The sequence below is a fragment of the Notechis scutatus genome, chromosome 1 (genome assembly GCF_049901735.1).
Source record: "Notechis scutatus isolate UNSWTSFEM ecotype Mainland chromosome 1, rNotScu1.2, whole genome shotgun sequence".
NCBI classification, from domain to species: Eukaryota; Metazoa; Chordata; class Lepidosauria; order Squamata; family Elapidae; genus Notechis; species Notechis scutatus.
This window is the reverse complement of record NC_142009.1, coordinates 122,592,220-122,604,326: the sequence shown is the minus strand read 5'-3', so window position 1 is coordinate 122,604,326 and position 12,107 is coordinate 122,592,220. Positions and strand designations below refer to the sequence as shown.

Here is a 12,107-nt window from a genome sequence, read left to right as displayed (position 1 = left end):
GCGAAGAGAGGAAAGGGAGTAAACGGTCTTACCACAGCCAAGAGCCAAAGCCCGCCAACAAATCTGCAGTAGGGCAGGTGGATCTCTTTTGAGTTTGCCTTCTGGTTCGCCCCTTTCGCCTGGTTTCTCCGCTGTAGGGTTTAGATTGTTTTCAAGTAAAACAAAACAAGTGAGCTGCTGTTTCAAAAAACAACAACAACCAAGTCCGTTTTATCCCTCTCCCTCTCTGCAGTGTCCGTCCCCCATCTTAATCCGGTTTGGGATTCCCCTCCCCGCTTTAGCTTTGGTTCGATTTTATAGATCTGGAAGAAACGCTTTGGCCGAAACCGAGTGCCTCTAAACCCCCCTTCCCCTTCCCCCCCCCAAAAAAACACACCCCAGCATTTTAATTTTTATCCCGCCCCCACCTCTCTCTTCTGCTTTTGATTTTGAATGCCAGCTGAGGAAAATGGGCAACGATGCTTCCGCCAGAAGGGGAATGTCTCCGTGCCTCTTTTTGGGACATGTGGTGCTAGGATCTTCTTAGAGACATAGCTGCCTGCTTTCGGAGTGGAAGGTAAGGGTCGTGCGGGAAAATGGGAATGTGGTAGGGGCAGTTAGGCTAAGGGGGTGGGGTGGGAAGCTTAGCTTGCCTTTTTGCTTGGGGAAGCAAGGCGAGGTGAGGTAATCGGACTTGACACGCAAACCTTAACCTGCAAAAACCTCTTCATCCCGGCTATCAAAAGTTAGAAAACTCTCCTTGGCATGTGGACAAGTAATCGGGATTGATAGCCCAGCTGCGAGAGGAATCTTTCCTCTGTTGAAAGGTCTGTGAACGGGCATGGTGATTTCACCAAGAAAGAAGAGGAAGAAGGAGACTGCTTAGGTTAATGGGAAGTTTCAGGGAGGTCTTGGTGGAGCCAATCTGTGGAGTGATGGCGCCGTCTAGGTTTGATTAAACTAGTATCACCTGGGGTGGGGGCAAGAGAGAGAGAGAAGCAGTGGAAGAAACCGGGTTCCCATGGATCTTAGGTCCTCCAGAATCAGGCGTTTTTTAAACACTTTTCTCTTTCCCCATTTCATGGTATGAATTATATGAAACTCTTGCTTCTGAAACGACTGGCATTTGCTGCATCGTTTCCCCAAATATTATGTTCTGCTGTATTTGGTATATTTAAAAGATTGCCCCTGTGTAAGTGATGGAGAATTGTCTTTTTCCTGATCAAACAGGAAAGCCAAAATGATATCCAATGATATCTTTAACAATGATATCTTTTTGAGAAATCATTTTCCTGAGGTCTCTTCCTGCAGTTCCTCAGATTTTTTTTTATCAAATGTCTAAATAAGGCCAACACACTTACTACACATTCTGAAATAGAAGTGCTTTACTAATGGAATTCCCAAAGTTATGCTTTTAATCCCACATTGTCTTTCAGTGCCGAAACCTTTGCAAAAAAAAATAACGGCTGCAGTGCTCACAAAGTGCTCCAGCAACATTTGCAGAGTAGAGGTATCATATCCAGGGTTTGCTCATAAGCAAACTCCTTCTCATCCTTGCTCCTTCTCATCCTTTCAGCCTCATTTTGCAAAGAAGCCATTTGTTGCTTATAATGTTCAGCAAAGAGGAAAGAGTTTGTCATTTCTTGGGGAAGCTTATTTTTCCACAATGCACACTGCTCCCTACCCTATTATTTTTCTTCAGTAACCTACAGATTTAAAGAAAATTAAGCCATTTGCTTTCCTCCTGTTCGTGTTTAGAGCTTGTGGTTTATAATCTGGGAAGCTCAAAATCTCTTGATTTGTTCAGCATTACGCAATTGGGGAAGGGAGATGCCTGCCTGGTCATTCAGAGTGGAGATAAAAAAGCTGGAAAGAATAAGAGGAATTAATATAAAACATTCATTAACTGTTGTCTCTACCTAAATAATAGAAAAAGTGTTAACTAATTCATTTAAAAATATTAACTTGACCTCACAGAGAACTGGTCACCATTAACTAAAGAAATAAGCAACTTCACAAATATGACTGCTGGAAATATCTTCTGTCGCACACGGTTTCTCTTAAATGTTCTGTAAGTAAATATATTTGCAATTCACTTCCTTTAGAAAGAGATACATAGAAATTACAGCTACTGTGAAAATTAAAATACATATGCTATTTCCAGGACAGAATTGATAGGAGTAGAGATGGCACTATTACCCAACACACATTTGAAAAAAAGCATCGACATGGGTCTATTTAGGTGGGAAGTTGTATCTCAAGAAAGCAAGTAGCCCCTTTAATTTCTATTGGAAATTCACTCCTTTGAAATTCACACCACATGGAGTGAATTTCAGAGACATTTCAGTGTTTAAAATACTGTAACTTGCTCTTACTGATAGATGGAAGAAAGTTTTTCCCAGAATTAAATGATTTATTCATATTTTTTAAAAATAGTAATATACTTAATCTATTCTAGTGACAACCATATAGAAGATAATGCCCAAGTATAGGAAAAATTGTGCATTTTTAAAATTATATGACAGTGATTCATAATTGTTCAAAGTGACAATAACAGTAGAAAAGATGCTGAATAATAATAGTTGGTCCCAATTTTTCTCCTTATTCCATGAAAATATTGTATAGTAGAGCTATATAAAAATAATTTCTATTGTAATCTGTCTGATAAAATTTGTCATAAAAATAATCAATCTGAACATGTGCAAAACAAAAAGACACATTTGTGATAATAGTATAACAAACATTACTTTTAAAAATCTGGAAAAGCAAATTAGTCAGCCAAATTGACCGCATGGTGGCACTATTCACACAGCATCCAACAATTTCTTGAATTAAAATAACATATTTAAAACTATTTTTAAGGGGGAAATTACATATATATTCTAAATGGAATCCTGAAAATAGCTGGCTGCAATTTTAGAAGACGTTTGAGTTTCATGAAGCATTTGACCTGCATTCTTGATTTCCTCTCCTCTTCTGCAGGCCAAATGACATAGGATGAAGGCTGTTCGTAATTTGCTGATTTATATATTTTCCACCTATCTCCTGGTTATGTTTGGATTTAATGCTGCCCAAGACTTCTGGTGTTCAACGCTGGTGAAGGGGGTCATTTATGGATCGTATTCTCTGAGTGAAATGTTTCCCAAAAACTTTACCAACTGCACATGGACGCTGGAAAACCCAGATCCAACCAAATATAGTATTTACCTGAAATTTTCCAAAAAGGACTTTACTTGCTCTAATTTTTCCTTGCTGGCTTATCAGTTTGATCATTTTTCTCATGAAAAAATTAAGGATCTCTTAAAGAATAATCATTCTATAATGCCGCTGTGTGATTCCAAAAATGCTTTTGTATTTCTGCAATATGATAAGAATTTCATTCAGATACGTCGGGTCTACCCTTTTGATTTCATAGGATTATACAAAAAGGAAGATGATAAAAAGTCTTTCTTTGAATTTTTGGTTTTGAACAAGGTGAGCCCAAGCCAGTTTGGTTGCCATGTATTATGCACTTGGCTGGAGAGCTGCTTGAAATCTGAGAATGGGAGAACCGAGTCCTGTGGGATCATGTATACAAAATGCACCTGCCCTCAGCATTTAGGAGAAGAAGGGGGAAATGACCATTCCATGGTGTTGCTCAATAATGTCGTATTGCCACTGAATGAGCAAACAGAAGGCTGTCTCACCCAGGAACTGCAGACCACCCAGGTCTGCAATCTCACACGAGAAGCCAAGCGGCCACCAAAGGAAGGTAGGTGCTCTTCAAAAGGGTTCCATTGTCCTACTGCCCCTTTGTGTAATAAATTTAAATGATCTATAAGTCAAACTGAGTTGCACTCCACACCAGTTGCTGCATAAAAGGATTCCTGAAGGTCTGCATTTGGTCATTCTCTGGATTCCTTCCAAGAGGGAGGATCTAATTTTGTTCATTTAATGTAATATGTAAATATTCTTTAAAAAACAACAATCTAGCTAAGGCTTTTCCTTCTTATTCCTTAAATTAGGACTTATGATTTTATTATCCAGTAAACACAGAACTATGCTGCTGACAGGTTGGTTATCAAGTTACTTTTCTCTTTCTTATTGCAAGAGTCTTTCTGCACATGGTTATTCACCTGCGACTTTTGCTGTGGCTTTGCAGGGAAGGTATTTTGAAACGCATGTGGCCAATCTGAATAATAAATACTATTGAAAGTTTTAAAAAAATCCAAATATACTAGAATCTCAGAAGTTAAGGGAATGGGAATAACCTTTTCCCAATTTGTTAGCCATCATTGACCTAAGATTAAGTGTGCAAAATGTGTTAAAAGAGGATGACTTCTGAAACCTCCCTTGTACACTGACATTAGGGAGCATCTATTAAGGGCCTTTAATGGTACTGTATAAATATCAGGTAATCCTAGGTTATCTTGGCTAGCGACCACATTGAACCTTATTTAACATCTCTAGTGTGTAAAACCGGAAGCTCGTTTGCTCCTAGCCCAGACAGGAAAAGTTCCAGAAGAAACATTATGTTTTCAATATGGCAAAGTATATGGCAAAATGGACACTGTCTTCTATAACTTAGATCATAGCCTACTTGTTTAATAAAGTGGATGGTGGAAGCTTTGGGGATGATGATGATGATGATGACGACGATAATAATAATAATAATAATAATAATAATAATAATAATAATAATAATAATAATAATAATAATAATAATGCAGCTTTCTAGATGCTGTCATATAAAAATTCATTCGATCACCTTTCTCCTTTAACATGCCCTCCTGGCTCCTCATGAACAGGTACAAAGAAGAAGATCTGGGCAATTTCTCAGAAAAATGAAAGAGTGAAATCTTAGGGATGTCCAGTGGAAGCACTTAAATGTGGAAATGTGCAGAGATAAGTGATTTCAATAATGTTACCATTCTAAATGACTGAGTACATGGGTTTATGAATATAGATTTATTGAATAAATGAGAAAATTATTTGGGGGGGGGGAAGAATACATGGGTGCCTGGAACCAAGGAAAGAGGAAAAATAAAAACAATTCCTTATCCAGCCCTCCTAGCTCCCTGTGCTAAAGAAGGTTGCATTTTCATGCAGAAAATGTTTTCCTTTTCCCTGGTTTCTACATGGTCACAAAGCTCTCTGTCTGTGGGGAAGCAGAGCCAAGCTACTGGTCTCTGTAATAGAAGTTGCCTTTGTAAAGGAATGCAAAATTGACACGTTGTTCTGTGAGGATTTTCTTTAAGGGCAGCCAAGGCTGAGTGGTGAGGGAGGAAAAAAAAAAGTGAAGCTGCTCATACTGCAGAGGTGCCAAAGATACTTTTCAGGTTGGGCACAGGGAGAGAGTAACTTGGTTATGGTCAAGCTAAAGGACAATGCAGGTTGATGGCTTCAAATAATGGGTGGAGCTGAACAAAATGGGTTCACAGAGTCAATTTATCAATGAGAAAAAGATAAATATTTTATATAGTGGGGGGGGGGGGAGACTAGAATGTGATTTTAAAGTATTCATTTATTTTTCTTTAAACACCCCTTGGAAGCCCTTTTAAGAGCAGGGGTGGTACTTAATTTCATTCCACATTAATCTCCCTTATAACAGGAAAAAATATGTCCCATATTGTGAAGCTTGAAGATAACTTTTAAGACAATTAAGCCACAGAAACTGAGATGTGAGAATATATTGGCATCTGAAGGCTTTAATTGTTTTGGGGAACCCATTCCTGATGGCAACAGGAAAAGCAGTCTTCTTTTTACCTGCCTCACTCCCCAAAGATCACTTTTTTTTAATAGAATAGCAGTAGCAGGCAGACCAGTTGTCTGTTTACCACAACTGGAGATAGGTGGGTGGATGGATGTATGGATGGATTTATAGTTACTTTTCTGATTATGCTTGTGATAGATAAGTTAGTTGGAGATTGTGACTAATATGCTGCTTTGATTGGTTTCAGCTCATAATTGGTCTTATTTGGAAATAGCCGCAATTGAAGCTTTAAGAATTTATTTTATTTATTTGATTTGTCAATCGCTTACAAGATAATAGGTATAAATATAAACATACAGGAAATAGGTACAAATAAATGGGGACAAAAGGACAGGGATGGTAGGCATGATTGTGCACTTATGCACGCTCCTTACAAACCTCTTAGGAATGGGGTGAAGTCAATAGTGGATAGTTTGAGGTTAAAGGAGTGGGGGTTAGAGGAAGTAACAACAGAGTTAGGTAGTGCATTCCAGGCATTGACCATTCAGTTGCTGAAGTCGTACTTTCTGCAATCAAGTTTGGAGCGGTTTACATTGAGGTTGTATCTGTTGTGTGCTCTTGTATTGTTGCGGTTGAAGCTGAAGTAGTCATTGACTGGTAGGACATTGTAGCAGATAATTTTGTGTACTATACTTAAGTCCAACTGTAGGCGGCGTAGTTCAAGGTTGTCCAAGGCCAAAATCTCAAGCCTGGTGATATAGGGTTTTCTGTTGGGAGCAGAGGAGTGTAGAACTCTTCTCATGAAATATTTCTGGACTCACTCAGTTGTATTAATGTCAGATATGCAATGCAGATTCCAGACTGACCGTATTTGAGTATTGGTCTAGCAAAAGTTTTGTATGCTCTAGTTAGCAATTCAATATTTCCAGAGGAGAAGCTTTGTAAGATTAGATTTACAACTCTTAATGCCTTTTTGGCAATGCTGTTACAGTGAGCTCTGGCACTTAGGACATTTGATATGAGTACACCAAGGTCCTTGACAAGAGTGAGGATCGTCAACGAGGTTATATCCACCTAGTTTGTATTTGGTGTACTGATTTTTTTTTTGCAATGTGTAGGGCAGAACATTTGTTGGTTGAGATTTGGAGTTGCCAATTATTTGACCATTCAGACACATAATCAAGGTCACTTTGAAGGACAGCAGCATTGGCGGTGGGTTTGAATAGTTTTACGTCATCTGCGAAGGGGATGCAGTTGCTTATAAGGTGATTGCAAAGGTCATTTATATAGAGTATAAAGAGTGTGGGTCCTAGAACGCTGCCTTGGGGGACACCATTGTTAACTGGAGGAGGGTTTGATATAGTGCTCCCTATATTTACTATTTGTTGCCTGTTTGACAGGAATGCAGTAATCCACTTATGAAGGGATCCGGAAATGCCGTAAGAATTTAATTTTAATAGTAGCTTGTCATGTAGCACTGAATCAAAGGCTTTGCAGAAGTCTATGTAAATTGCATCTATAACTTTACCCTGGTCAAGTAGAGTAGTCCATATGTTTTTGCAGTGTAGAAGTTGAAGATTGCAGGAGAATTTTTTCCTGAAACCAAATTGTTTTTTGGAGAGTAGGTTATTAGACTCTAAGTGGAGAGTGATGAATTGGTTAATGATTGATGCCATAACTTTGCACGTGGCACAACACAGTGAGATTGGTCTGTAGTTTTCAACCAGGCTGGGGTCACCTTTTTTGAAGATAGGGATGACCGTAGCTAAGGACCATAGGTTTGGTAAGGAGCTGGTTTTGAATGATTACCCAGATTGTAAAAAGCACCCAAATACTGAAAAAAGGATGTACTGGAACCTGGAATCTCACCCAGTAGAGGCAGACCTAAAGGACTGCACCTTCCATGTTGTGGTTTCAAGTGTTCTAAAGTCACATCAACAATCTGATATCTGTTTTGCATATTGCATAATATTTGCATAATATATCCATGGTAAATAAATGAGCTTTCATGTTTGAGAATAAGGCAGTAGGGTTTCCTTCAAAGAAAAATAGGTTTTAAAATAATGTGTGTGGCAGTCTAAGTATTTGTACACAGAAGATAGTTGACTTTGTGTTTCCATAGAAAGTGTTTTAGATTAGACTTATCACTATCACACTTTGGCAAATTGCATTTGATTTCTCCCAGAGAGCTTTACTGTATGTAGAGGAATCATTCCTTAACTGTGAAGGCCACACAACAAGATTATGTATGTGCCTTTTAGACTGGTCAGTTTGAAGAAGAATTACATTTTAATTGTACAAGTGAAATAAGCAAATTTTCATAATTCTGTGCTTCATATGCTCAAATAGTTTATCAATATCATTGCAATATATGTAAATTAAATATTTTAAGTAATAAAAAAATTAATGCCATGAACATTCATTATATACCATTTATTGCATAAAGTTTTTACTAGAATAAGAGAACCATAAAATGATACTTTTGCTTAGAAATAATAATACTGACATATGATTAGATTTGTGAAAGAATATATATATATATAGGTAATATTCCACTTTGCAATCATGCTGTGTATTTTGAAAACTGTGCCAGAAGGTCCCACAAAGTTCCAGATTTTGGAGGTTTGCAGGGGTGATTGTTCATTCTTCATTTTTCTGATCAGATATTCTATTTATGAAAAGATTTAAATGGATACTACTACTACTGTTTATTTATTCACTAATACAATGCTCAAAACATGATGAAACTTTCTTGTAAGAGCTGGTAATTGTATTCCTCAGTGATCTTAGATACCTTATAAAGAAACTTCTGCATTTAAAAAGGATGCAAAATAAGAAAGACTAAGTTAAGAAGCTCTGAAAGAAAACTCCCATGATAACTAAGGGGATTGTAGCTCAGCAAAAAAAATGAAAAATCAAATGAATAACTGGTGTATGTAACTAGGGACAATGAAGAGAATTGAGAAGAATTTTTGTTTCTTCTCCTGAAGTGATGGAACAGATGAAAATAAAGTGATTCGGTATTCTGTGCTTCATGTGCTTGAATAATTATAATAACTGATTCAGTATATAGCTAAACTATGACTTGATTTTCAAAACACGTGGACACAATGGGCACCAACCTGAATCATTTTAAAGAGATTAGTATCTTGATGGAGATGAAGGATGACAGTGATTGTTGTATTCTCAAGGCCAACTTCCGGGGAACTGAGTAGTAGTAACTAGGGTTACTGTTGCACATATCCTGCTTACTGACACCCCATCAGCATCTGGTCTCAATGGAGATATAACGTTGACTAGATACGATTTTGATTCTTATCTGTTAAGGTGACATATTCACTGGATTAACTGTGCAGTGTGTATTGCCTGAAAAGTTGTCTGGAATGCAGTTCATGAATGTTTTGATCATTCAATGTTATCAGTGAGTTGGGTTTTTAAAATTAAACCATGCATTAAGGAGCTAACTTTATAAGAATTCTGGCATGTAGGCTTTGGGTGACAAAACTTAGGAATTGATTGTTCTTTTCAAGTTCGATAACATGTTCTTCAGTGCTTGTGTTTGTTTTTTTAAGAGTATCTTTAAGAGGAAATGTACAAGTTGCTTATCAATTCATAAAAAAAAAAATCACAGCTGTTTTGAGTTCACATGAATAGAAAAGAGGTATAAATCAAATAAATAACAGATAAATAATAGACCATTAACACCCAATAAACAACTTAATAACTAATAAAATTCCAAATAGTAGGATTGTAACCAACTAAATAAAATTAAATCAATCATGCATTTAATCAGTCCATCAAGAAGCCCTATAGGTTTCTTGGGGCTCAGAAGCATTAGCCTTATGTGTCTCAGGTGGTTAATAAGTTCCATAATGCTGATACCATCACTGAAATATTCATATACTTTATAGTCTTTTCATATGACCTTGGTTGAATACTTCAGTAACTATTCAGTTTTTGCTTCTGCTGTTCTTACATTTTGTCTATACTAAAAAAACAACAACAGGATGAATGCTTTTTTTGGCTGACTAGAAGTATTAACTGTAGAGTAATTTAGGACATATTATTTTACATGGTAAACAAATCTAAAGTTACTTCCTTGAGAGAATGCAAAACTGTTGCAAAAACTAAACAAGAAAATAGTGGCTTTATTCAGTTCCCAGTTTTATAACATACACAAAAAACTGGCATTGAATTCCTAAGGCAATTGCATATATTAAATGACATTACAGTAATCTTTTTTTGAAAAAAATATATTGAATTTTTGAATTACTTCTATATTCTCCTGTGTTATTTTTAATATTATCAGCTGAAAATATCAGCATTGCAGTGCTCAGTTTTCAGTATTAATTTGTACCAGAATGATCTGTTTAACATTTCAATATAAAGAAAGTAATTTATTCAGGGAAGAGTTCTTTCTTCCAGGGGAATTAATTTTTATTAATATTATTCAGTCATATTCCATGTGCTCAATCAAAGTACCCAAATTCTAAGTTGTTGTGGCTCTTTAAATCTCAAGTTGAAGTTTAACTGTTCCTCTATAAGTCTATATTAATTGCAATAAAATAAAGGTCATAATATTCTACTGAACATTATTTATATTTATTTAATTTAAAACAAGGTGTAGAGAGTGGAATGTACAATAGGGATACTGCAAAATTACAAAACATACATCACTGCATATATATTGCAGTATACTGCAATTCATTAGTAATGTACATCACTGATATATATTAGAAATATATTTACAATTAATTTTTAATTTATAGGTATGTATTTAATCATATGTGATTCCCATCTCACATAGCAACTGAGTGGCATCATCATAATAATAAAAAAAAAATTAAAAACAAAACAGTTTAAAATCAAAACAGGGTAAAAATGGCAAGAAAACATTACAATACAGATAGTGTATTCTTTCACTCTTTGTTTCTAATTTTTACTTTTTATAATAAATACAATATGAGTAACACTCAAAAATAATTTCTTTATGATATAAGCTTTATTATTTATAGTTTTTGTTCAGTGTATAGTAGAAAGTTTTTAAGGCACAATATAGGATAAATATAAATGGTTCTATCACATGTCAGTGTGATTCTTTTAATTTAATTTTAATTAATTGCACTTCAGTATGATAGAGTTGGAGCTTTTATCACAAGATAATCAGTTTTCATCTACAATCTTCTCATGGAACAAGAGGAAAAATATTTGCAGCTATTTATTAGATGTTTTATTCATTCATAAGATTTATCTACAGTCAATCTGCATGGACTCTGGGCTGTGTACAGATGTAAACAATTGCATAGACAACCAATTCAGAGGTGGTATTCAGCAGGTTCTGAACAGTTCTGGAGAATGAATAGTGGAAATTTTGAGTAGTTCGGAGAACCAGCAAATACCACCTCTGACTGGAGTTTTACAGTATCCTTCCCCTGCCATGCCCACCAAGCCACACCCACAGAACCGGTAATAATTTTTTTTGAATCCCACCACTGAACCAGTTGATTTACAACAGTGCATAAAGAATGAAGAATCTTGTATCCCCAAATAAATGATTGTGCATATGCCTTCATGGCCCAGAACACTCTGTATTTTAATGTGATATCTTTTATATTTTAGTGGCTGTTGGAAATAAATGGTAAAGAGCTTGTCTTTGTTGCATTCATGGTAACTTGGAGGAGAGATTCATCATCTTTGAAGTTATGTGACATTCAGGCTTGACCTTGGTGATCCCATAAATGTGCCCAGGTTGTTTTCTTTAAAATATAGGTAGTCCTTGATTTACAACAGCTCATTTAATGACCATTCAAAGATATAGCGGGATTAAAATGTGATTTATCACCTTTTTTATAGTTATGACCTTTGCAGCATCCCCATGGTCATGTGATCAGAACTCAGTTGCTTGGCAACTGGTTCATATTTATGTCTTTTGCTATGTCCAAAGCTCACACAATCCCCTTTTGTGACTTTCTGACAAGCAAAGTAAATGGGGCCGCCAAATTCACTTAACAACCGGGTTACTAACTTATCAGCTGCAGTGATTCACTTAACAACTGTGGCAAGAAAGGTCATAAAATGGGGCAAAACTCACTTAAGAAATGTCTCAGTTAAATTTTTGGGTTTAATTGTGATGCAGGATTACCTGTAATGTCTTCTTCCAAGACCTTTTTTTTAACTTCCTAGCCCAGGGATTTTGTGGTGCTTCCCCATTCTAATGCTAAGAAGACCTAAGCTTGCTTATATTCTCAAGATGTCTAGGTGCTGCTACTGGATATGTTTGGCATGGTTATGGTTGCATTCAAAAAAAGGATGTGAGACGGAGAGAAAATGTAATGCCTGAGAGGAATAATGATGCAATCTGGGTCATTCACCCGACCAGAGGTTTATTATCTTCCGAGCTTTCGCACTCGTGCTGGAGCCCATCCTCAGGGAACTT

General features: G+C 36.4%; 1 protein-coding gene across 3 annotated transcripts in view; it reads left to right on the top strand.

Moving 5' to 3' along the window:
* Positions 1-381: 381 nt before the first annotated feature.
* The window catches only part of ADGRB3 (adhesion G protein-coupled receptor B3), a 529,081-nt gene continuing 517,355 nt past the window's right edge, over positions 382-12,107 (top strand). For all 3 annotated transcript variants that reach the window (XM_087945171.1, XM_087945164.1, XM_026665231.2), the window contains exons 1-2: positions 382-556; positions 2,962-3,730. In XM_087945171.1, coding sequence (XP_087801297.1) covers positions 2,977-3,730 — 754 coding nt within the window. In that variant the 5' untranslated portion in view covers positions 382-556; positions 2,962-2,976. The remainder of the gene's footprint in view (positions 557-2,961; positions 3,731-12,107) is intronic.